Raw genomic sequence first — 25853 nt, forward strand, 5'->3', positions numbered from 1 at the left:
CCTACTCCGATGTATTATCCAGAGCACGTTACCAGAAATGGAAATTCTCTGTAAACAGGCATTTTAGATAACTGAATCTAGACTGTCTGAAACTAGTTTCATGTACGCCATTTGACTAGTAACATAAGTACCTTCCTGGTATCTGGCGAGGCCGTCGTCATCGCTTCCTCATAACCCTGGTCTAATCGCCAAAGATGGACCGAAGAAACGGACCAGTGCATCCAATGGCTGAAAGGATGCCGTATGTCTCGACCTGTCGGTGCATGGAAACAATGCTATGCATTCCGCTCGTTTGCAGTAAGACACACGGTTGCTTCCTAGGCTCAAGGTCATGGGGCCAGGCATTGGATCCTCTCGTGCCGGGTTTGCCATGAATCGCTGATCAAACTTACTAAGTTGGTTGCTGTACTTTAGCAGATTGCATCTGTGTTTCACATAAGATAAACTGCATTGAAGAGTCTGTACACGCACACTATTGAATAAAGCACACTATTGAATAATAGTTGTGATTAGGCATATTATCGTACATTTCACTGAAAGTAACAAATTCTAGGCACATTGTCTGGTAATATCCCACCCTTTATAGACGGCTTTTCGATTTCAAAAGGGTCAAGGAATGTTGGTCATCCGGTAATTGAGAAGCCTCCATTAGGTCCGATCATCATTGTCTCAGATTGTGGTGGATGCACTCTAGACAAAGTGATACTTGAGCAACGCGGCTGCAGTTGTTGTGTCTCGTGTGAAATACAGTGGTATCTCTTGAATTCCTCGAACTCGGTGACGCTCACCGTGTCACTTGAATAGCTGAGTTTGCAAATCAGGTATGGTTTTCCGTGTTCGACTGTATCGAACGCAAGTCGATGAACGTCCTGTATCACAGATGATCCGTCGATACTTCTGTTTTGCTTGTATTTAGGTGGTGTACTCCCGAGAAGACAATAACTCTACGCTTAAGCGTAATCTTATTTGAGTGAATGGAATTTGGAGCAAAGCCGACTTTCGTCGCTTGTGCGAGGTAAAAAGTACCTGCTTGGATTCATTGAGGTCGACATTGAGCTAGATAAAAATATCTCTAACTCCGCGAACTTGCGTAGTCGAAAAAGCGGTGTTTGGCGTTCCAATGTCGCTGATGCCCTTAAGCGAGGGCTACTGACAGGTAGATTTGTCAGGCTGATTCGGATTTGTAGTCGGAGAGGCCTGTACAACACTCTGGCTGACATGGTTTTGGTGCCAGGTGAGGGTGGTCTTGAAGGGAGTAATCATGATGAAGTTAGGAGAAGCAACGATGTGAACGTAATGAAGTGTAGGAAAGTAATGCAGGTTGCATTCCCATAGCCCCAATCACTTCAGACGCAAAGTCCTGGAGTTCAATAATATTCAGGTCAAGTACAGTACCTGATGCTTGACCCAGTAACAGCGCTGACCTGAATAACTCCCCTTTTATGAATTATATTAACTCATTCTGAGGCAAAGGTGCCGGCGCTGGGAAGATAGCCTAATGAATGTCAGCTTCAGGTTAAGACTCGCGTCGTAGACGTAAGTAGATGATTACCGTAGTGGTCGAAAAAAGGTTGCCAGTAGTATCTCGACGCCAAATTTCTGCAATGCCTTTGATTCTGCTGTATGATAATGCGGACCATTTAAGCAGTATTACTAGGACAGACGCATTGCCTTTCAGCCATAGATTTTTATCACTCCGTAAATGTGGGAATGATTGATTCCAGCCGACGTCAGGAAGTTGAGATGATCCTTGATAAGCAGGGTCACTCTGCCTTTTTAAGGCATCGATAATAGACAGTTGGTTGGAGCCAACTCCCTCTTTTCCACCTCAATTGGTGCGAGACCGACCCCCGGCGACATTCTTTCCTTTGCTTATGGTCTTTTGAACCATCTTTAAACGAAAGAGAGAGGGGACAAAAAAAAGAAGAAGAGGAAAGAAAAAAGATGGAAAAAAGATGAATTAGATGGACTTACTGGTACCTATATATGTCGTATTATTGTATGGTATCGACGAGTTTCTTAAAAAGTCCACGCCTGGGTCTCGCATCTTAAAGACAGTAGAGATCTACCAGGGTATAAATGTCGGAAAAGACGTATGGGACCGACGAATGTCAAAGGGAGCTTTAGAGTCCAGAAATCTGACATCCGAAGCATAAACAGAGATGTTCTTCATGAGGTTGACGAAAGAGGAAGGACCCAACCAACATAAGCTGGTAAGGTCGTATTGCCAGGAAGCGACAATGAACAGGACGACACGCTGTCATTTCAACATCTGTATGTTTAGAATTTCTCCTGGGGACCGCCGAGAGCAGGCACAAGTTCACACCTGGAAGCAACAGCCGCATGACTGCGAGCTTTTCATTAGCCAGACAGATGTTTTTAGTGGGCTTCTCTTCCTTACTCTGACACATCCGGTATGGTCACCAGCTTGATCACTCTCAGGGATGATGAGCATGTGTCTAGGCTGCATTGGAACAGATCTCCCAAGAGTGCGCCTGTATGGTTCTCGACCGAAGAACAAACCCGAGATATCCCTCTTCGAAGAGTCAAGAAGATGCATGGAGAGAATGCAAGGAGCCAAGGAGGGAAAAGAGGCAGAGATGGAGCACTATACGTACCTCAGCAATTCTTAGAGTAGGCTGACGGTGAATGAGATAGGCATGAGTGACGTAGCTATCATAGACAATGCCATATTTCATTCACAGACTGCCTATGTTCATGGAGGGTCTGCCTTGACCAAAAGAGTGTTCATTCACGTATCATATTCAGCTTGGCTATACTAGCTAACGCAATAAAATGTTGCCATCAAACGATTAAACGACCAGGGACTATCCTCACAATGTGCAGTTCGTGATCAGATCACAGTAATCGTCAGCATGCTGAGGCATACTTCATCATATTTTTGCAAACGTCTTGAGATTATCCCAGCTGCCGTTCCAAATATCCGAGTCCCCACCATAGGTATAGCTGTCCGAGTTCTGCCAGAACGACTGGTACGGCCATCCGCCCGGAATGGTGCCCACAGAGCTGGAGTACCTAGCCAGCACCAGGGGACACTCAGTAAAAGATTTGCTGTTGCCCGTGCAGGTGTTCCACCAGTCATTGGTGGTATAGATCATCGGATAACGACCGGTGCTGCTCTTGTAGGTGTTGACAAAATCGGAAATCCAAGAGACCATCTGAGAGGCGCTAAGTCCGTAACATTCGGTGCCATAGGGGTTGTACTCGATGTCCAGCATACCGGGAAGGGTGATGCCGTCGTTTGACCAGCCTCCACCGTGAGCAAGGAAGTACTTGGCCTGATCGGCGCCGCTGCTGTGATTAGGGACGGCAAAGTGGTAGCCACCGCGAATGAAACCAGCTTTGGTGGCACCGGTGTAGTGGCTGGAGAAAGAAGGATCGGTGTAGGTGGTGCTTTCGGTGGCCTAGAACGGTCAGGACCCCGTATCCGTATAGAAGTGAGCATATAAGAAACGCACCTTGATCATGACGAAGCGAGCACCAGAGTTATATGCCGCCGCAAAGTTGACGTTGGCTTGGTAGTGGGAGATATCGAAGCCTTGAACGGCGGCCTGGGCCACAGAGGCCGAAGCCAGGAGGACGGCCGCAATCTGCTTCAGATCGAGCATCATATTGATTGATTATGTCTGAGAAAGCGATCAGAACAGACTTGGTCTGCCGGACAAAGACTCCTATTTATCTTCTCGGCGATATGCCGAATATTCTGCTCGTCGTCTTCCACGCCCGTATTGTCGCATGCAAGGGCGAATACGATGTCGATCACCCCAAAATAGACCCCAGGAATACTACCTTGATAATCTCCTGCATCGATAGCGGCATTGTTCGCGATTTGTTGGATCTCACCCCGAAAGTAAGAAGATCGTCGGATGAATACGAGGGACAACTCCGCATCGGTTGATGGAGCCCGTCGGCCCCCAACTAGTCAGGGGAGACGAGGTCTCATCGTGCAGAGTTGAAAGAACCTGATTTGCAACTTCTCGCTTAAAGGTACTCCTCTAGGGAGGAGTCGAACCTCGAGGGCCGGACAAAGTGACGAGCGATAGAGCGGGCCGATCGAACGGCAGATGGACGGCAGATTAGCCTGAATAATTGATGGATTGACTAGTTCAGATCAGAGACAGACCCTTGTAACTGCTCAGGACAAGAAATGGGCGCCGTCTTGGCTGTGGATTTGCTTCGTTCCTGAATCGGATCATTGATGGAGAAGATGGTGGAGAATATATTGATAATCTGAATGTAGAGGAATCGCATTCATGAGGGACAAATTCAACCAAATCAGTTCTCTACACCTGGGCAATGAAATCTATTCTCATTAGGGAAAAAAATACACCCAATGAATGCAAGTAGTCGTTAGGTCGGTGTAACACCTATGTTTCTCTAAGTGGCAGTATTTGCTTCTTCCAGCATTCCTAGTCTCGGTTCCAACTCTATCGCCGATTACTCCGTATCCACTGCAACATTTCCATTTCCTCTTCCAGCCAACAACATCTCTCCTTCAAACCACATTTTTCATTCTAAATACGTCAATACATGAATATTTCTCACCATCGCTTATGATTGACCACTAAACTTTCACCATCTTCCTTGGCGTCTGATCGCTATGGCTTCTCGTCCGAGCGTGATCTCCGCCTTTCGACACTGACCGCAATCCACAATGGCCAACGGCTCGATCGCCAGGGACAAGGAGTTTCGCGATCAGTTGGGCAAATTCCGTCTCGAGTCCGTCGTTACTCCGCTTCCTCCTCTCCGTTCGTCTTCTTCTTCGTCCCAGTCACAGTCACAGTTGCAGCCTCGATCCGTGCCTCCTCTTTTTCCGTCGCCCAACTCCGCCGCCAGTGTCGCTTCCCCGCTGCAGCCTTCTCACGGCACCCGCCCCAAACGCGTCTCCACCGCGTGTGATTTTTGTCGCAAACGCAAGAAAAAATGCGATTTCCGATATCCCAATTGTTCTGCGTGTACTCGCGCCGGTGTCCGATGTACTGTTCCACCACCTGGCCCGCAGATCGCCAGCGCCTCCGTCCCTCGCGACCAGCTTGAGAATCTTCAGAAACGAGTAGAATGGTTAGAAGATGTCCTCCGACGGAAGACAGGGCTATCGGTGGCCGAGCTACCAACGGGGAGCAATGTGGATGGGGAAGGCGATCCGGATTGGTGGTACCAGGTGCCCGCCATAATGGCCAAATATAGCACTCGACACTCCATCGGTGCGGGCAGTGCTACGACGTCAAGTCCTGCCGGTAGCGGGCGAGGGTCCTCGACCGGTCCGCCAGCATCGGAAACGTCGGGGTTTGGAACGGAGTTGCCCAATGTAGGGGAGATTTTTCGCGACCAGCTTGAGCACCGTCGGCCGTCGGTCGCACGCCCGACAGTGTCGGCCCCGCGCGTCGTCCGTTTACCGTCCTTGGAAGAGGCGGAGCGAATAGCAAGCAATTACTTTGACAGCATGGGTTACCAGTATCCTTTCTTGTCGCGACCGGACTTTATGGCGCTTCTACGACACATCTACGCGGGCGGAGTACCGACTCCGGAAGATCACTACTCCTACCATATCACGATAGCAATTGCGCTGTTGATCGGATCGGCGGACGACGCGCAGATCAGCGAGTTCTATCGCGCTAGTCAGCAGACACTCTCGCTGGCCTTGCAGAACGAGGACCTGGCCGCAGTGCGGGCATTGCTGAGCCTGGCGCTATATACAATGTTTGCGACCACCGGCCCCAGCGTGTGGCATGTTCTGGGGACGGCCATGCGACTGGCAACTAGTCTTGGTCTTCACAAGATGCGGTCCTCTGCTAGTCTGATGGAGGAGGAAATGGCCAAGCGGGCGTTCTGGAGTCTGTATAATCTCGACCGGTTGATTGCATCAACACTGGGGCGACCGTTGGGGATCGCTGATGAGGATATCAGCGTGGGTTTGCCCCGGGAGTTTAACGATGACTGGACAGAAGTGCCAGGAGGCAGTACCATGACCATTCCGGTTCAGGTGGTTAAGCTGCGCCGCCTGTTCTCCCGGATCTATCGTTACTGTGAGTTCTTTCATGGCGGTTTATTGTTCTGGCTAACAAAGTAGTATACAACAATCAACCGCCTCCTGATCCTCAAGAAGTTTCGATGATGCTGGTACAATTCCGGCAAGAGCTTGATGACTGGCGGACGGCCGCGCCTGTGTATCCGCCTGCACTATTGTACTCGACCAGCTACTACGATTATCTCTACTACACTACTCTACTTTTGATGTACCGGCCCAGTCCGAGGAATCCCACCCCTGACGCCATTAGCATTGTTAGCTGTGGCGACTCCAGCATTCAGGTCATTCGATCGTACTGGGACAGCTATTCGGTGGGCAAGATCAAGTGGATCTGGCTCACGCTGAGCCAGACATATTTCGCTGGAATCACCATTCTCTGGTGTTTAGAACAAAATTCACGAGCCTTTCGCGATGGACGACCGCCCTTGTGGCAGCCGGATGAGCAGATGATGCGCCGGGCCATCCAAGCGGTGATTGTGCTGCTGGAGGAGTTTGGTAAACGACGGCCGGGAGTGGAAAGACTCGCGGAGACTTTTCGGTGTCAAAGCTCGATGATTTTCAGCCAAATGCCATATCAGCAGCAACACAGGCAGCAACACCCGCAGCAGGAAACACCCTATCCCCAACCACAGCCACCTCCTCCCCCTACCCCACCGTCTTCGCTGCCAGCCATCCCACCGCCGCCGGTGCCACTGGCGCCGATGCTGGATGATGTGTTGCTGGTTGATGGGATACCCCGGCAGATTGACCCTCAATTGGCAGAGCAACTGTTTTACTCCTATGATTGGTTTCAGGAGGAGATGGCGACATATTATACCCTATAGTCTATAGTTTTGTTCTCGTATAGAATTCAATATCATTGCATCTGCATGCCTCTTGGCGCGCAAAATCCCTCACTGTCACCAATGAGACTGAGTCGAATACTTTTCCTAATGCTCGTCTATATCCGTCTCGCTGGGTTTAATAGGCAAACTGGATCAAGTGGAACGACCACTTCGTCACTGCCCGCTTCATTAGGAACCGAAGGCCGTTTGCTTCGAAAATAGCTAATACTGCACACATATATATCCATTTTAATGAATTATAATCATCGTCGACATCAACTAGATGTTTCTTCAAAAAGCAGTCTGGTATCATTGCAGCTGATCACTGCGTCACCTGCAGCTGCCCCGCACTGATAAGCATCCATCCTCAACATTCTTCGTTCATACGATCATCACCTTAGAACTTACATACTTTTAGCCATACAATGAACGGAACACCAACAGCAACAGGCCTCCCTATCGCCTTCCACGGCACAATCATCCACTCCCTCTCCCCCTCAAACCTCCAAATTCTCCCCAACACCTTCCTCCTAGTCGACATCACCGGCAACATCCAGGCTCTGGTCCCCAACACTGACCCCTCAACCATCAATACTCTAATCGCAGACAATGGCTACGCACCAGACGTCTTCCCTGTTAAACACCTACCCAAACACTCCTTCCTGATTCCAGGTTTCGTCGACACCCACAACCACGCCCCGCAGTGGGCACAGCGCGGGGTAGGCCGCAGCCTCTCCCTCCTCGACTGGCTCGAGAAAGTCACCTTCGCACACGAAGCAAAATTCGAGGACGTAGAGTACGCCAAGCGCACGTACAGCGCCGCCGTAGACGGGCTCCTCCGGCAGGGCATCACTACAGCAAGCTACTACGCCTCCAAGCATCTCGCCGCAACGAAGATCCTAGCCGAGGTATGTCGAACCAAGGGCCAGCGGGCGCTCGTCGGCCGGTGCAACATGAACCGGCACGCACCGGGGTGGTACCGCGATCTCAACGCGGGGGTATCCGTCAAGGAGACTAGGGAATTCATCCAGTGGATGCGCGAGTTCAACGCAAACGACGACCGGCCGCTCGTCAACGCGGTGATCACGCCTCGCTTCGCGATCTCCTGCGACGAGGAGGTCCTCTCTGGTCTTGGGGCGCTGGCGTTTGCGAACACGGACCTGCCCATCCAGACGCATTTCAACGAGGCGGAGCAGGAGATGGAGTTTACGAAGCAGCTGTTCCCGGACTTTCGGCATGAGGCGGAGCTGTATGCGCGGTTTGGGCTGCTGAATGAGCGGTCGATCCTGGCGCATTGCATCTTCCTACAGGAGGAGGAGATGGAGACGCTGGCGCGGCTGCGGTGTGGCGTGGCCCATTGTCCGGTTGCCAATACGACGATGCAGGCTTTTATGGTTGCGCCGGTGCGGGAGTATCTGCGGAGGGGGATCAAGGTCGGATTGGGGACTGATAGTGGCGGGGGTCATACGATTTCCATGCTCGAGGTGATGAAGCAGGCGTTTGTGGTGTCTACGGCGCGGGCGACGGAGACCCGTGGCGCGGATCCGGCATTGTCGGTGGCGGAGGGTTTCTTCCTGGCGACTTTGGGGGGTGCGCAGGTGTGTGGGCTGGACGAGAGGGTTGGTAACTTTGCTGTCGGCAAGGAGTTTGATGCGTTGGAGGTACGGACTGGGGAGGGGGTGGAGATGGATATCATGGCGCCGGTTGAAGATGGGGATTCCATAGATGTCATCTTTGAAAAGTTCTTGATGACGGGAGATGACCGCAATATTGCCAAGGTGTATGTCAGGGGCCGTGCTGTCAAGGTTTGATCTTAGGTCTGGTGTACTTCTATCAATTGGAAGTTCCCTGAACGAGGCTGGATGGTCATGAATTCATTATATGCGGAGAAATCTATCTATTCCCATGTCCCTTTCGCTGGCCCAAAATATCCCGAAGATGGTAAGGGTTTAAGAGGCGTCCCCAACCCATCCGCGGTTTTGCGATACACTACATTCCCCCACCACTGCAACGGGCCGGCAGGAAGCACGATGCAAAAGAAAATGATGACGGTGGCCACGGCGACGCCAGAGTCGAGGGCGGCAGACAGAACGTAATCTGAGCGAGTCAGTACAAGCTACCACAGAGACGAAAACGACTCACTGTACTTGGACCACCATGCAGGCTTCCTCCGCTTGATGATTCCATTGAAGATGACATTGACCACCCACCACGACGAGAAATTGATCCCTGTTGCAGGCGGAACAAGACTCATGGCTCCAAAGGCGACAGGCCATGAGATTTTGTTAAACCACTTCCACCGCCGTCCAAGGAGAAAGGTGATGACAATTACTACAGGCCCGGCGAGGAAGAACCAGAGGAGATGACCGTAGATTTGACCGGGAGAAAAGTTTCGTCCAGGACCCAGGGCGCCTTGTCTGTCAGTAAGAGTATCAAAAAGAGGGTGGGATGGATTTACCCCATATCAAAGAAGCCGAATATGTCACTCGACCGTGAGGACAGGTGAATCCACCATCAGCCTCTTGGGTGCAGATGTTGGCAAATCTTGTGATCATAAAGACGGTGACACCGCATTGAACGATGGCTCCGACGAGGGTGGCTAATCCTTGAGCCATGAACAGTGTACGTGGGGCGATGTGGAGATAATGAGCGAGCTTCATGTCGGCCACAAATCTAAAACAGTCAGCTTTGTCGGTTGGTGACGGGATAATACGCACTCTAGTCCCTGGGAGACGGCAACATATCCATAGAATTTGAACACCATGTTTGCCAGAGGTCGTCCTAGAAAAGCATACCCTCCAATGAATTCCGTAATGAGGTTCAACTGATTGCTGCTGATGTTCGTCGTAGCCTTGATGATCCCAACTGGAACGAAGTAGAGCATAGGAAGGACAAACGCTATCACAACAGCCCAAAACGGAAGCCCCGTGTGCCAGACTTCGTTGGCCACGATGCCGAGTGCGAATATTACAATCGTCACACCGGCAAACCACCACCAAGGAACGTCTGCGTAGGCAGTAATCAGTCTCGCATGGACGTCCTTCTTGTTCCTGCCTTTCCACTGCTCCCACAGATCCTTTCCATTATACAGCGCAACGTGGACAAAGATGCCCGTAAGATTGGCGAATGCGATTCCATAGGTCAATGCATAGCCTGCCGGAAGAAACATGGGTGAATAACGGCGATACGCCTCTGTGTTAACCGTTCCATCCTTATTCATGACATGCTTGGTGTGGTACGGCCGGCCCGTGTTGTCAAACGTATTGGAGTTCATCATAGGCATGTAGGCCGAGTACCACGTGTTGGTGTAATAGATGATGGGACAGATGATCCAGTAAAAGAAGGCAAACGACCCCATCACATTGAGTCCCGCCCAGAAAGGAACGAGGAGCGGGCTCTGATTCGCGAAAACAACCTGTGCCCAGTCAAAGGTCAAAAGCGACATCCCCAGCCCAGTCTCTTGACCAAACAGCTGATTGACGACGACGTTATGTGGGACAATCCAGCAGACGAAGCTGAACGTGCTCAACGCGGTGAACAAATAGCCTGGAACAAAATACCAAATAGTGCCGACACTGAACACTATTAGAAAGAAACGGAGGCGGGACAATATCCAGCCATCCGCGAGTAGGTTGCTGCGTGAATGCAATGTCTGTAGCACCGCAGCGTTTGATAACACCCCAGGCCAAATCATCGTAGCAGGGCCAACGAGCCAGCGCGAAGCCATCCCTGCCAGACCGAAGCCAAGTAACTGGGTCGTAATAACGAGTACCAGGTGCAACCCACCTCGTGAAGGCATCCCGTAGAACTTCACGGCAGCCTCAATTACCTGGGTAGCTGAAGCAGATGCAAAGGAGACATTGGCCATAATTGTGATCAAAGCATGCTCCTTGATATTGAAATGCCGGTTCGGATTCGCCCAGCCCAGTGGCACCCATCTTGCCCACGCGCAACCGACCGGATACGCCACGAGCTGCGCAACCAGAGCACTGATGCTGACGCTGGGCTGTCGCAGACTAAAAAACTGGTTCAACCCGCTTCCCAACTGCTGATGCATTAGCGACTTGATCTACAGTTCGCTGCACAAGATGAATGACATACAATAGTGAATATGATGCCGATGATCCACACGCGCACTGTGTTGACAGGCAGACTCACGTCGTCAACTGGCTGCACCACGGCGCGGACCTCAGGGAATGGAGAATCATCTGCTTCATACGGGAGGATTTTTTGAGCATCGTAGTCGTTGAGAACGCTGGCATGCTCATGGAGCGCTGTCGGAGATGGTTCCTAGTCAAAAGCTTCTGATTAATAACCAAACCTGCACCAATCGTATCACCAGTAGATATTTACGGCAGATGTTGGCCGGTGGATCGCAATGAAGATGTCACACTTGAATGAGGAAAAGAAAACACTGTGGAGACAATAATATAGACAGGGAAGTGTGCAATAGAACATGGATTGCAAGGAGAAACCCACCTGAACCGATCCCCTGCATTGAACCTTTTCATCTTCTGGCGAATCAACATGAGGACTCTGGATCCCAGCCATATCTTGGCTCTATTAAGCTGCAACGTAAAAATGGCACTAAAGTATGCTCGGAATCAGCCTAGACTATCTAGTCCCGAAAGTAGACTCTTCTGACTGATCGGAGTCGGGTCTGGCTTGGTGGAGTTCGATCAGCAAAAGTGCATCGGCTGCTGTAGGTGAAACCCCAGTTGCATGGTATCTGACGCCACAATAAGTACCTCGTATCCTAGACTTGAGAGATGATGCAGTCGGTGATGAATGAATATTAGAATGGGATACAATGCATGAGAGTTGACTATTTTCACTGTTCAATGCAACGAATGGGTTTTGTTGTTGTTAGGCTGTCGCCCTTCCAACAATCCCATACTAAGGCATAAGGTGAATACAGTTACTCCATATGGAACGCACAATCAATGAAGCAAGTGAAGTAAAAATTTAAGCTGAACAGTTAGTGTGCTGGTGGTTTGGATTCTATTGACTGATTGATGGATAAATCATCATATTTGCGTCCGCAGAGTGAATTCTGCATCGCTGACTCAAGTCAGGTGACTACTCTGGCTTCGGGTGTTCCTGAAGGCTATTTCGACCAAGACTACAGTATATAGTCAAAGAAGATACCAGATCGAATTGTTGAGAAGATTTGTATGGAAAAGACATCAGTAATATATTTATTGGGAAAGATCAGATCAATCATTGGACTGGGTTGCGAAAAGGATGAAACTACTTTGCTTTCACACGGAGTAGTTTCGGTAAAAGTCCTCAACCCACAAGACGGCATTATATGCAGCATGACTCGCAGAGCCAGAAGGAACCATTCAATTCTTTGCAGATCTCAAGCTATTGGCTCTCATTCTTAGCCAAAGTCTTCCGATAAACGCAGTCTTCAGGGATAAATATCGATAAATATCCCGCCTCTGGCGGCATGGGCCGCTAGTTTCTTCCATATTGGTCGGATCATTAAACCCTTGCAAGGTGAGTTGACGTGCCTTGCAAAGCTTTGGCTGCATACTAGTCTATCTCTAGTCCATTGTACTGATAGTACTGATCGTCTTCTACCAGCGGGTAGAGCCGACAGTCGGATCTGAGCGCTCTCCAATTCCAACGCAGATGTCAGGAGCCATTTCTGCTAAGAGGGTCATTGCTGGCGGATATAAACAAATGAGCTACAATGCATTTGAATGGGTGACGGGTCATAGTTTGTGTTAAAGGTCCATTCTTAGATACACTAGGCCCTGGCCGCACTGACCAAGGTCTTCTCCCTTCTGGCAGCTTTCTTGTACCCTCATCCTTTTCCTCTGAGGATCCAGCTTATTAATATTTGGGAACTATCCCCTCCCCATATTCCGTGACAAACAATCGAGTCCCAAACCTCTGCACATGTATTAGCGAGAAAGATTTCACGCAGAAAATGGGGGAGTGCGATCAAAGTGTCCACTCGTCTCCTGTACCCTTCTCACAACGTCCGATCATCATTCTAGGTGCAGGAATTATCGGGTGCGCTACAGCAAGACAGTTCCTCTTGAATGGCTTTCGCGTTGTGGTCGTTGCCGAGTTCCTGCCGGGCGACCAGAATATTTTTTATGCATCAGCCTGGGCTGGAGCAACATGGCATGCTGCTGGCGGTATCAGTCCTGAATATCGATACCTTCAAGCTGTGACGCATCGTCATCTGTTGAGGATGGCGCAGGAAAGCCCCGAATCGGGAGTATGCCTTGTGGATGCGCGCGAATATCTCGAAGAAGCGCCATCTGAGAACTCCTCAATCTGGGGTAAGACTGTGGTCTCAAACGTAGGCAATGGAACGGTCCCGCTCATTGTGTATCGGCATACTGACGGAGGTAGTTTCGCGAACTTGAACCCGGCGAATATCCTTCTAACTTCCACTGCGGGTGGTCATACCAAACACTGGTAACGGATCCGACACGTCACATGCCCTATCTTCGAAAGCAGATAACCGCTCTTGGTGGCCAGTTCATTCGGAAGCGGGTTGAGTCTCTCCAGGAACTATACGCCATGTTCCCCGAGTCAAGCGTCTTCATCAACGCCAGCGGGCTTGGAAGCAAAACCCTCACCGACGTCCAGGATGACAAGTGCTTTCCTGAGCGAGGCCAGAATGTCTTTTACCGTACTGACAAGTGTCGACAAATGTTCTTTCGCAATGGAAAAGAGTACACCTATATCATCCCCCGCCCTTTATCCGGGGGAGTAGTGTTGGGGGGAGTCAAGCAGCCAAACAACCTGTCAGTGACGTTCCCGTGCATGCTCTGACGAAGCTAACAGTATATAGGTCCCCAGAGGTTGATATGGACGTGGCTCGAGACGAGATCGCGCGCGCTCATCGTCTCGCCCCAGAAATTGTTCCCGCGGAACCCCCCGAAGAGTCATTGAACTATATTATTGGAATTCGACCGTCAAGAGAGGGTGGGTTCCGCTTGGATTCGGAGCAATTGGGCCAGCGGACAATCTTATCAGCCTATGGATTCGGAGGAGGCGGCTATGCGTTTTCGTATGGTATAGCGGAAGCGCTGTTAACGATGCTGGAGAAGTCTGAGACAGAAAATGTGATCCTATAACACCTCTATGTTAACTTTGAGCACCACTTTAGGAATAAACAAAGAGCAATATAAGCTTTAGTTATTATTGCTCTGATTCTATGGATGCAAGTCTAGAAAAGTGTGCCTTAGGCCGACCAGAATGCCTGAAATGCCATGTGATACTACATCTTCCCGTTCCAGATCCTGTTGCTGTGTCCACACAGCACGGCGACAATGACAGGCTGGCAAAGATAGTAAGACTACTGATACGAACTCCCAGACTTCCAAGGAACTTAAATTTTCACCTAAGTTCGACCCCTGCTGACCACGTTGAGTTCTGACCTTGTCGATGCGATTCTTCGTGAATCTTTGGCGTCCGCGGGTCCTCCCGATTGCCGATCCCTGACACATTTTCTGGCTTCGAAATATGCTCCAAGTCGAATCAGACTCGTCTCGAACCAGCGCTTCCAACCTTTTGGCGTGTTCCTTTTAGGAATCGGGATCCACCCCATCACTCGTGCATTCAGCCACCCAGTAGCCAGGCACGCGGAACCAGATGCACAGACTGTAGTCTAAGGTACTTCTGATAAGAGCATGGCCTCTTACATTTATTACCCGTATAATTTATCAAAACTTCGAGGCAACCAGGAGTGGGAGATCAGGTGTGCATATCATCTCTAAAGTCTCGGCCGAGTCCTAGTAGGAAGGAATGTCACACAGAATATGTCGTCATGTCGTCAGCCCTCTTGATCGGCTGAGCCATCAGCATCAGCGTGTCAGCTTCCCGGTGATCGCTGGGTAATATCGCCGCTTGTTTTGAAGTGAACTGAGAAATGCCAACACAAATAATGCTGGACTATGGGAAAGAGAAAAGCACTAATTATTGGGTGCGGTCGTCGAACCCAACGAGTTCACGACTTATGAGTCCGACGCAAGGGATCTGTGCGGCTAGGCTGCCTGATTGGGTTTAGTAGATTGGTCATGGGTAGACTTTTTTGTACTATGAGTATGTTCCCTGGTTTCGGGACTTCGAGTCGACTAGATGATCCAGATGTAATCGCATAAAATTCCAGGGGGACACAGGAAATTGGCCAGTAGTGCTAGAGATCTAGAAATTGTTTGCCTCTCCATGCGAGCGATCGTCAGCTTAGAGAGGTACCTCTTTACAGGGGGCGAAGAACTATTTCTGATTTGAGACTCTTTCCCATCACAGTGTTGTGGGTCCCTAACTTAACTCTGGATAGCGGCACAGGAACCTGTTTTTTGTTCATTCTGAGCGAATCTGGAGCGCTAGCCTTCCCCGGCGACCCCGCAGCCGGCTGGAACTTCCTTCCAGCCACTCACTTGGCGCTGGAAAATGACAGAACGTAGATAGGTAAGAACTCTTTCTCTCAGTTCGCTGGCTGTGATGACGTGTGTGGTGGTAGTCTACTTCGAGTGTGCGACTGCTGAATGGAATATTATACCTATGGGCCTGCTGGCCTGCAGGCCTGTTACTGGTCCTTTTGGAATGGTCTTGACCAATTCCAAACCCGCACTAAGCACGGGTCAATTATTATCGTTATTATTATTTGCCTCTTGACTGCCAGAACTGACTAAGTTGCTCTGCTAATGATCCTACGTACTAAATCTACTTGAATGGTTTTACGAGGGGCAGCGAATAATTATCATCTGCGACTGTGGATTTCTACTCTACCTCTTTCTCATTCATTTCTTTCCACATTCCACGTGCATCTCTTGACAACCATCCGCTGACCATCATCTGCCGTCTTCTGGGTGAGTGGACTGGTCCAAATTCCTGCCTCCAATTCTCATCATCGTCCGCTCGGCCGGTTCTCGATCCTGTTTCGGACCCCTCGGTTGCGCCACAGGGGAAAGAGGCAAAAGACAGGGCCACAGCACAGAATTGGGAAACTGAAAAACAACACTCTCCTTCATGCGTGTTCTGCAGTAGCGAGTTCTCTGTTAGCTTCCTTTCTGCTGTTACCTCGCTAGCCTAGTTTGCCGGGGGTTTCAGCCAGCCAAATGGCACTCGACAAGGAGCTTCTTCACCTTCATCTCGGGGATGGCCAACAGCGACCCTACAAGCTCTCCACGGTCGCTACTCCTCCTGATGAAGAGCAGCTCAATCTCGAGCGCACTGATAAGGATGCAGCTGAACCGCCGCAATGTCCACGCTGTGACACCCCCCGTGACGCCCACGGAGAGGTCGCACAGGACGACGCTTCCTCGCTGAGTCGAATTTTCCGCTACACTCCTGTACCGACCATCGTCCTCGACTCATCCCTGCGCGTGATGGAGGTGTCGGAGAGTCACCTTGCTTTCTGCGGAAAGTCTCGAGACTTCATGCTAGGAGCCTCCATCTACGAACTTCCACTCGCCACGATACCTGCGCCAGACATTCCGACTTTGAACGGTGCTTTGCACGTGGCGATTACAACTCGGGCTGTCCAGGTTATCGAAACTATCCACCTTCCCAGAATCAGCTCTTATTTTTCACTGAAAATCACTCCCGTCTTTCAGGGAGATAGCCTGCTGAACCTACTCTTGGAAGCGCACAACGTCACGAGGACGCATAACGAGACGCTACATAATGCCTACATCAATGAGACTTATAAGATCCTGGTTGACACAGTCCGAGATTACGCTATTTTCATGCTGGACTCGCGCGGCAACATTGCCACATGGAATTCGGGCGCCGCGATTATCAAGGGATATAAGGCGAGTGAGATCATCGGTCGGCATTTCTCGATCTTCTACGGACCTGAGGATCGACTAGCGGACAAACCCGGCAAGGAGCTCGAATTGTGCCTCCGGGACGGAAGAGTCGAGGATGAAGGCTGGCGGTATCGTCAGGATGGTTCACGCTTCTGGGCCAACGTAATGATTACACCCATCTTCTCATTCGGTCGGCACGTTGGTTTCGTCAAAGTCACGCGCGACTTGACCGAGCGCAAAGCGGCTGAAGCGCGGATGGTCGCAGCCTTTGAGGAATCATCCAAGATGAAGAGCGACTTCCTGGCCAATATGAGCCATGAGATTCGGACTCCCATGAATGGAATGCACCTGGCATTGACCATGTTGGGGAGCACGGAGCTCAACGCTCAGCAACGTGAATACACGTCCATCATCGAGGATTCCATGTCGATTTTGCTTCAAGTAATCAACGACGTCCTTGATTATTCCAAATTATCCTCCGGCACCTTCTCTCTGAACACGGATGTCTTGAGCGTCGAGAATATCGTGGGAGCAGTGGTACGGAATTGCAAGGCCTTGAATCCTGCTGTGGAGATCACCTGCTGCATGCCCCCCGGCTTCCCAAAACTGCTCCGGGGTGATCCGCTTCGGTATCGGCAAGTAATTCAGAATCTCGTGGGTAATGCGATGAAGTTTACCGAGAAAGGACATGTCAAGGTCACCCATAGCTTCGCAGTAGACGAGCACAATTCCAATATGTACACAATCACGACAGAAGTCACTGATACTGGCATCGGAGTGCCCGAAGATGCCATCAACACCCTTTTTACCCCATTCACGCGGTTCGCGGACTCGTCCACCAAGCGCTATCAGGGTACAGGACTTGGCTTGTCCATCTGCAAGAGCTTGGCAGAGTTGATGGATGGCAGTGTTGGTTATAAACCCAACCCAGAAGGAAAGGGTAGCTGCTTTTTTCTGACCGCTCGCATGTTGGGTGTCGACGTTCCGGCGCATAATAAGAGCGCCGTCCCTGCTACCGCCGAAAATACATACGAACCCATAGAAGAAGTCAAGCGGATTGCTCCCCACATGCACATATTGCTGGTGGAAGATAATATGGTGAACCAAATCGTCATGCTGAAGCTCCTCAAAAGCCTCGGTTTCGAACGTGTCGACACGGCCTGGGACGGCGCGGACGCAGTCCGACAGGTGAAGCAAACACCTCTCTCCTACAATGCAATTCTCATGGACATCAACATGCCAGTTATGAATGGACTCGAGGCAACGACCAAGATTCGTGAAGTGAACAATGAAGTGCCGATTATAGCACTCACCGGGAACGCGCTCAAGGGAGACGCGGAGACATACCTTGCCAGGGGCATGAATGATTACGTCGCCAAACCGGTTCATCGCAAGCGGCTTGTGCAGTTGTTGTGGAAGTGGCTCGGTTCGTGAGCAACTATTCCTCTGGCCTGGCTGGCCGAAGGTTCCTCCCTTGGGACACGATCTGATTGTCCTTTTATAACTCAGAATGGGATCGGCTGCTCCATCCTGTTTCCCGCATCCAATCTATGATTACTCTCGCCCTCAAGTGAGCGGGGTATCGCTCATACCATGCGAGGTTCTAGATTCGGTCAGCGTTTGACCTATTCGGCTAATGGATCCTCCATATCCTCATCAATCGCCGAGAAATAATGGCTCTGGGTCATTAGATGGATATCAGCTCTCGACGGGGTTTTCGCGTCCTCACACGTTGACCATTGACACCCTACATACTCTACTCTTTCGTCATTTGCCTCCTGATTACAGGCTCGCCATTGATCATTCTCCCATCATAATACGGTGGATCGTCTCAAGAGATGGATTCAATTGTCGGACTGTCGGGTTGATTGTCCGGCTGGGGTAACGCAGTAGTTTGGACAGATTTGACTGACGGTCAGAGAGATATATGGAACGAGACTGTATCCTCATGACAGGGATGTACGGCTGGCGAGCTATTGTGCTAGACCGACGATACTATGAGTCGTTGTCTATCAAGCCGCTACCCAAGTTGGCTTTATCCATGTAGCACGATTTGATGGCATTTAATGGTGACATGAATTGATGAATATCATTCCGCATTTAATCCATTCGGTGTAGCTTTCCAGACTTTGTATGGTATTTTGTCGAGTATCACACGACACCGCGGGTGTTCCAACATTTTGCATCTGCTGAGATTAGGCTCTCCACAATTCTGACTATGGCAGTGACCGCATCCCGATGAACCCCAATCCTACCCCATCCGAACACACTGCTCCTCAAATCAGAGCGCCCGTCCTTGTAGTGCTTCGACCGTCACTGATTATCAAGTCGATCTTTACCTATTTGCGCCTGGATGCGGACTAGATCGGCGGTGGGGTTGAGCTAAAGCTCAACCCCAGAAGTTAGAACCCCCTGAACTGCAGTATCAATTGGAGTGTTGGGTTGCTCGGCGAGAACTTGTTTATGCTTTGCGCGTGCTTCTCCATGGCTTATCTTCGCGGCCGCTGTATACCGAGGCTATACTTACAAGACGGTCAATGCCGCATATCCCATTCAAGTCAAACAGCCTTTTTGCAAACCAGAGCGTCCTGCATCGTGTCGGTGCGCAAAATGTGAACCTGATCGCCAGTCTTCTAACTCGTTGAAGATATGAAGATCGTGGTTGTGGGTTCTTCACATGAGTGTTCGGGCAAGTCTCCCGAGGCACGCAAACAGCTGCGCTGGTAACCGACTGCATCTTCACTTACAGTCTGGCTTGTTGCTCGGATAATTGAAGGGCGGGTTGTAATAAGCTTCAGCTAGCCTTCATTCCCCGCTGCGGTACAACGCCATGAACGGGTGAAGGAATGCGGTTTCACACATCCAATCCAGGTAGGACACAATCCCTGCTCTATGTAGATCGATATGACAACAGAAGCTGATCCTCAACCTTAGCATGTGCTCCCTTCTGTTAGCTCCGCTCTGTGGCCGTGCTATGCTCCACTGCAACGTCCCATCATGATAGGCAACACCAGGGTCTAATCCGTGATGGGCATGATATGCGAGTCGTGCGGGGGTTGTCGATCAGGAGAGATGGGCTCTGGAGATTATATAAAGCGGTTCGCAGGCCGTCTTGCTGGGTACACACAAGCTGGGCTTGCACTCAATAATGCGATTCTCACACGTACTCCTGGGAGCTGCAGCTGCAGCCGGCGTGCTCGCTAGTCCCACCCCGAACGACTATGTCGTGCATGAACGTCGTGCTGTCCTACCCCGCTCCTGGACGGAGGGGAAGAGACTGGACAAGGCCACTACGCTGCCTATGAGGATTGGTCTCACGCAGTCGAACCTAGACCGTGGCCATGACTTGTTGATGCAGGTGTATGTGATTTGACTAAACTTTGGTGTATTCGCCGTTGACGAAAGGTAGATCCGATCCTCGCTCGTCTCGCTACGGACAGCATTTCACCGTCGAAGAGGTTCACGATCTCTTTGCTCCAAGCCAGGAAACCGTCGATCATGTTCGAACATGGCTTGAGTCTGAGGGCATATCCGCCGACCGCATCTCGCAGGCTGCCAATAAACAGTGGCTTCAATTTGACGCGAGCGTAGCAGAAGCCGAGCGGCTACTCAGCACTGAGTATCGTATGTATGCACACGAGGGCTCAGGAAAGTCGCACATTGCTTGCCGGGAGTACGTGTTGGCCTTGTCTCTGAGTGATAAGCATGCTGATCATGCAGGTACCATGTCCCTCAGTCAGTGCAACGGCACATCGACTACATCACACCTGGCATCAAGTTACTAGAGGTTGAAGGAGTCAAGAGAGCTCGGAGCACTGAAAAGCGTTCATTGGGAATCCCGCTGCCGCCGATTCTTGAGCCGCTGACACTGCCGTTGTCTGAGTTGCTGGGTGATAATACATTACTATGTGATTTGGCAGTCACACCCGCTTGTATTTCAGGTAAGGTATGCTCACCGTCACAGTGTATGACCTATCTAACATAAGGTAACTAGTGATGTATAATATTACCAAAGGCACAAAGGCCACCAAGGGGAATGAATTGGGTATTTTTGAGGATCTAGGGGATGTCTATAGCCAAGAGGATCTCGACCTGTTCTTTTCAACTTTTGCACAGTATGTTTGTCCCTGCTGTGTCCTTTCGCTGCTGACGCGTCTAGGCAAATTCCCCAGGGCACTCACCCCATCCTGAAGGCCGTCGACGGCGCTCAAGCCCCAGCCAGCGTGTCCAACGCAGGCCCGGAATCCGACTTGGACTTTCAAATTTCGTACCCGATCATCTGGCCGCAGAACTCCATCCTCTTTCAGACTGATGATTCAAATTACGAGGCCAATTACACCTTCAGTGGCTTTCTCAACACTTTCCTCGACGCCATTGACGGATCCTACTGCAGCGAGATCTCCCCTCTAGACCCATCGTACCCGGATCCCGCCAACGGCGGCTACAAAGGTCAACTCCAGTGCGGCGTCTACGAACCCCCCAAGGTCATCTCCATCTCGTACGGCGGCGCCGAGGCCGACCTCCCCATCGCCTACCAGCGCCGCCAGTGCAACGAGTGGATGAAACTCGGTCTGCAGGGCGTCTCCGTCGTCGTCGCATCCGGCGACTCCGGCGTCGAAGGCCGGGGCGGCGACCCAACCCCAAGCAATTGTTTAGGAAACGGTAAAGTCTTCGCTCCGGACTTCCCAGCCACCTGTCCGTACCTCACCGCCGTAGGCGGGACCTACCTCCCCCTCGGCGCCGACCCCCGCAAGGACGAGGAAGTCGCCGTGACCTCGTTCCCCTCCGGCGGCGGCTTCAGCAACATCTACCAGCGCGCAGACTACCAGCAGCAGGCAGTCGACGACTACTTCTCCCGCGCGGATCCCGGGTACCCGTACTACGAGAGCGTGGACAACAGTAGCTTCGCGGCGAACGGCGGCATCTATAACCGGATTGGACGCGCGTACCCGGACGTCGCGGCCATCGGGGACAACGTCGTCATCTTCAACAAGGGCTTGCCTACGCGCATTGGCGGCACCTCGGCCGCTGCGCCGGTGTTTGCGTCGATCCTGACTAGGATTAACGAGGAGCGGCTTGCGGTTGGCAAGTCGACGGTGGGGTTTGTGAACCCTGTGCTGTATGCGCATCCGGAGGTGTTCAATGATATCACGCAGGGGAGTAACCCGGGCTGTGGCACGCAGGGGTTCTCTGCTGCGAAGGGATGGGATCCGGTGACTGGGTTGGGGACTCCGAATTATCCGGCGATGTTGGAGTTGTTCATGAGCCAGCCGTAGCTCTCCACTGGAGGTGATGTGTATAAGTGAGAGATATAGCATGCCCTGGTCTCTAGGGTGTGAGACAGACTATCAATTGAATGTGACCGATACTGAGCGGTTTTTCAAACGTAATTTTTAAGCTTGAGATATACAGTTGTCCACAGCGCCTAGTCAGTGTGACGGCACTATGTGGAAAGTACACCAAGCTGATACAGCAAGGCCAATACGCAGCAAGTTTCTTGCAATGATTGAAGCGTTTCAGTCGATTTACGGGAACAAACATATATGGTTGTCCACGTCCGCACAGATCCGGTCAGGTCCAACTCGGTGAGTAAACAGCGCATTTCACTTGCAAAGGCCCGTTTATTTATTGCGTAGTCATCTCATGGATATCATTTTTATGTACCGCTCTATATCTTCCCAAAAGAACATAAATACATCAATCATCAGGCAAGACATTTAGATAATAACCTTGTGGGTGGCGGGCTTCTCCTCCTCCTCGCCGAAGATGTTGATGTCCCAGCGAGGCTTGTTGGCAGTGTAGGGGATGTTGAAGCGGCGTCTCTCCTTGCCGAGCGCAGACACCCTCTCGACCTCCTCGGGAGTAAGCTCGATCTCCTGGAAGTTGGCGGCGATGCGTGAAGGCGTGACGGACTTCGGGATCACACTGTGGCCACCGACCTGGGACCAGGCGAGGATGACCTGAGCCGGGGAGACTTCCTGGCCGAGTCTCTTGGAGACATCAGCGGCAACCGCCTTGACCTCGTCGCTGGAGATCAGGAGAGGGACACCGATCATGTTGTTACCAAAGGCCTATAGAAATCAGCAAGCTGTTGAAGTGGCAGGCAAAGGTGGCATGGCATACCGAGTAGGCAGTGACATGGATGCCCTTCTCCTTGCAGTAGGCAATCAGCTCGTTGCTCTGCAGACGAGGGTGACGCTCGATCTGGTTGGCAGCGGGAACAACACCAGTGGCCTTGATGAGGGCCACGAGCTGTAGGGTGTGAGTTAGCTGACTCTCAATTCTGCTGCGGTGCGGATCGCTTACATGCTCAACAGTGTGGTTAGAAACACCAACGGCGCGGGCCTTGCTCTTGGGGAGCTTGGTCATGGCCTTCCAAGTATCAACAATGGAAATGCTGTCATCGATTTCGACATCGCCCTCGGGGATAGGACTGTCCTTGACGAGAGGGAAGTACTCGTCGCCGGGCTTGAAGCTAACTGGGAAGTGCACGAGATACAAATCTAAGTAGTCGAGTTCGAGCTCAGCAAGGCAGTCATCGAGAGCCTTCTCGACAGCGTCGGGGTGGTGCTGGCTGTTCCATAGTTTGGAAGTCTGCAATTGTTAGAATGGCGATAAGGCGATTGCGGTGATTGAGCCGAACGTACGATGAAGATGTCCTCACGCTTGAGGCCGGGGATGTCCTGGAAGGCTCTCTTGATACCCTGAGCGACTTCGCGCTGGTTTTGGTAGCTTCGGCTGTCAGCGTATGTTATAGACGGATTCTGGATGATTGTAGAACCTACATAGTCGCGAGATCCTGTACCAAATTAGTGGATTATACTTCGGATAGTGTACTACAGGAGTTATGTACGTACCAGGTGACGGTAACCAGCCTTCAGGGCGTGGTAGACAGCCTCACCGACCTGGCCGGGGGCAGATTGCCAGGTACCGAAACCCAGCTGGCTGTTGGTTCAGGGTCAGTTATTGACTTTCGCACTTCCAACGACGAGACGGGAGCCAAACATACGGGATCTGAGCACCGGTGTTGAGGGTGACCTTCTTTCCGAGAGACATTGTGATGGGAGTGTGGGCTGGACGAGGAGGAATGTGCAGTGAGGGTATCAAAGAGACGCAACTACAGAGAGACAAACGGATGGAAACAGAGAGGAAGAAGAGGATAGAAATAAGGCAAGAGACAGCTTTGGCCTCGGAGTTGCTCCGGTGGACCGGTGGGAACCTTGACGACAGCTGGCCTGCGACAAGATGTGAAAGTGTGGCTTTTGCGCATTCTGGACTCCTAATTCGAAAGCATTGCCAGCGTAATCAGCGAGAAGAATCCTATCATCGTCCTCGAATCGGTAACCCCAACCCCCGCCATGCCCCACTGAGGGGTTCTAAAGTTTTCCAGCGTGGGATGTCGTGTTTCGATGACATATGAGCTCATCTTAGGTTGTTAGGTTGCCATAAGACTAAGAAGAGACTCATCAGTGGCAGCTCTCAGATTAGCCATGGAGATATACCCAGTACATTACTTTAGTCAACTTCCCACCCAGTTGTTTCTTCGACGACAATAATCATTCTCAAGTAGAAATCAGGGGCATCGGCTTTTTGGGGGATCGGGATGATGTCACCACGGCAATCCGAAATTAACCGTGCAGTCCACGTGACCTGCCCGCAGGATAATTTCCCATTCCACTCTCCTTCCTCTTTAGATACGGTCCAATCAGTGCCTCGGCTTTCCCTGGGTCGAGGGTATTCTCGGCCGTTAGCTAACATCGGTTAATTTCAGTCAAATCGTAGCGGACATTATCCATCACTTTTCGAAGAAACAAGGTTTCTACTACGTATATTCAAATGCTTTCAGTTGACGGTCTCACAGAGCTTTGCGAGACACGGTTGTTAGGACAATTACCCAGCTGACGCGGACGGGGGACGGATGCCAGAGAGGATACAAACTACAAATAACTGCATTGATCCACAAGTCCTCAATATGATCACCTCTCACAACATAGCTGATTACCGTTGGATATCTTCCAGCCAGATCATTACTTCCATGCGCTGTCGGCCTGTTAGTAGCAGCCTAGCTATGAGTATCTTCGGGGCCGCTCCGAATTGACGTGAGTTCCCGACGTCATTTGACGGACGCGTAGATACTCGGTCCGCTCGGACCTGGCGATCCGTTCGGGATCATTAAGGACTGAAACCCGTGCACCTCAACACGTCTGTTAGGCTACCTTTCGTAACATACAGCCAGCTTATTTTTGTGGCAGCACGTTGTGCACGTGAGCCCTTGATGTGTACTTCCATCTCCGGCTTCCATCTTAGTTAGTTTGTGGAATCATCGAATACATACGTTTTACCTTGGTATACCTCGCTGCCATATGAGAGTCTGTGGTTATGTAGTCGATACGGGTCTCGATCTGCAGGCTTGCTTTGGCTAAGGACGGCCTTGTAGTATTCCGCGGTTTGATAAGCAGTCTTGATGACTTCCTGGGATAGAAGGATAGATGATGGTTGATGAGATGATGACATCTGTGGTGGCCTGTCTGGCCAGCAAGGGACCCTTGCGTTTGGTCGTAATTCGATGAGGAGAGTGTGGTTGTTCGAGTTCCAAAAAAAGGTTCAGGGGAAGAGGTACTGATTCTGAGGTCTCAGATCGTTACTTGACATGCTACCATTTTTATGGCAGCGCGCGGTATACCAAGGTAAAACGTATGTATTCGATGATTCCACAAACTAACTAAGATGGAAGCCGGAGATGGAAGTACACATCAAGGGCTCACGTGCACAACGTGCTGCCACAAATAACCGAAATCAGTAATCGGATGACAGCATTGGTTTCAACTCTCAAGCGTGAGGCTATGCAGGTATGTTGTTCAGCTCAATGCATACGAAAAGTCACCTGAAGAGAAAAGAGGAACAGCTTTTTCTTGCAGAGAAACATGACATGTTGACCTCGCTCATTGGAGGCCCTATCATCACGTTTTTCCCACTGGATGCATACACCTAGAGTGCATCACAAACTATCCACACTCATCATCCTATATGATCCGAGGCTGCTTCCAGCACATACAACCATAGGGTGTGGAAAACAGGGCTTCCCATCTGCTCAGCTATACTTAGGCCAGTATTATCAACGCGGCTACAAGATTATATGCCCTTGAAGTCTTGCTGCTTTGAAGTAGGAGCTACTAAATTTTAGAGTGTGAGTACGCT

At 50.9% G+C, this 25853-nt stretch overlaps 8 protein-coding genes across 8 annotated transcripts; 5 read left to right on the plus strand and 3 right to left on the minus strand.

Annotated features, from left to right (window-relative positions):
* Positions 1 to 2894: 2894 nt before the first annotated feature.
* On the minus strand, positions 2895 to 3632 carry Asppvi_010923 (lysozyme; the record flags this gene model as incomplete). Its single annotated transcript, XM_043306759.1, has 2 exons — positions 2895 to 3425; positions 3480 to 3632. 2 exons carry the CDS (start codon positions 3630 to 3632, stop codon positions 2895 to 2897), a joined length of 684 nt encoding a protein of 227 aa, XP_043162694.1.
* Positions 3633 to 4675: 1043 nt separating this feature from the next.
* On the plus strand, positions 4676 to 6873 carry Asppvi_010924 (putative C6 transcription factor; the record flags this gene model as incomplete). Its single annotated transcript, XM_043306760.1, has 2 exons — positions 4676 to 6047; positions 6092 to 6873. 2 exons carry the CDS (start codon positions 4676 to 4678, stop codon positions 6871 to 6873), a joined length of 2154 nt encoding a protein of 717 aa, XP_043162695.1.
* Positions 6874 to 7298: 425 nt separating this feature from the next.
* Positions 7299 to 8684, plus strand: Asppvi_010925 (putative guanine deaminase; the record flags this gene model as incomplete). The annotated part of the gene is made up of 1 exon (XM_043306761.1): positions 7299 to 8684. The coding sequence occupies one exon, from the start codon at positions 7299 to 7301 to the stop codon at positions 8682 to 8684; it is 1386 nt and encodes a 461-aa protein (XP_043162696.1).
* Positions 8685 to 8770: 86 nt separating this feature from the next.
* On the minus strand, positions 8771 to 11424 carry optF (small oligopeptide transporter, OPT family; the record flags this gene model as incomplete). The annotated part of the gene is made up of 6 exons (XM_043306762.1): positions 8771 to 8970; positions 9016 to 9285; positions 9332 to 9546; positions 9591 to 10918; positions 10975 to 11163; positions 11353 to 11424. The coding sequence occupies 6 exons, from the start codon at positions 11422 to 11424 to the stop codon at positions 8771 to 8773; spliced, it is 2274 nt and encodes a 757-aa protein (XP_043162697.1).
* Positions 11425 to 12811: 1387 nt separating this feature from the next.
* On the plus strand, positions 12812 to 13976 carry Asppvi_010927 (FAD-dependent oxidoreductase; the record flags this gene model as incomplete). The annotated part of the gene is made up of 3 exons (XM_043306763.1): positions 12812 to 13192; positions 13246 to 13643; positions 13691 to 13976. 3 exons carry the CDS (start codon positions 12812 to 12814, stop codon positions 13974 to 13976), a joined length of 1065 nt encoding a protein of 354 aa, XP_043162698.1.
* Positions 13977 to 15962: 1986 nt separating this feature from the next.
* Positions 15963 to 18089, plus strand: fos-1 (sensor histidine kinase/response regulator Fos-1/TcsA; the record flags this gene model as incomplete). Its single annotated transcript, XM_043306764.1, has 1 exon — positions 15963 to 18089. One exon carries the CDS (start codon positions 15963 to 15965, stop codon positions 18087 to 18089), a length of 2127 nt encoding a protein of 708 aa, XP_043162699.1.
* A 1714-nt stretch (positions 18090 to 19803) lies between these two features.
* Positions 19804 to 21931, plus strand: Asppvi_010929 (S53 family peptidase; the record flags this gene model as incomplete). Its single annotated transcript, XM_043306765.1, has 5 exons — positions 19804 to 20015; positions 20065 to 20328; positions 20376 to 20596; positions 20650 to 20770; positions 20815 to 21931. 5 exons carry the CDS (start codon positions 19804 to 19806, stop codon positions 21929 to 21931), a joined length of 1935 nt encoding a protein of 644 aa, XP_043162700.1.
* A 441-nt stretch (positions 21932 to 22372) lies between these two features.
* akr1 (putative aldehyde reductase (AKR1)) lies at positions 22373 to 23711 on the minus strand (the record flags this gene model as incomplete). Its single annotated transcript, XM_043306766.1, has 6 exons — positions 22373 to 22726; positions 22779 to 22907; positions 22962 to 23249; positions 23303 to 23419; positions 23513 to 23600; positions 23665 to 23711. The coding sequence occupies 6 exons, from the start codon at positions 23709 to 23711 to the stop codon at positions 22373 to 22375; spliced, it is 1023 nt and encodes a 340-aa protein (XP_043162701.1).
* Between the last annotated feature and the right edge of the window lie 2142 nt (positions 23712 to 25853).

This window comes from Aspergillus pseudoviridinutans (assembly GCF_018340605.1).
Source record: "Aspergillus pseudoviridinutans IFM 55266 DNA, scaffold_9, whole genome shotgun sequence".
NCBI classification, from domain to species: domain Eukaryota; kingdom Fungi; phylum Ascomycota; class Eurotiomycetes; order Eurotiales; family Aspergillaceae; genus Aspergillus; species Aspergillus pseudoviridinutans.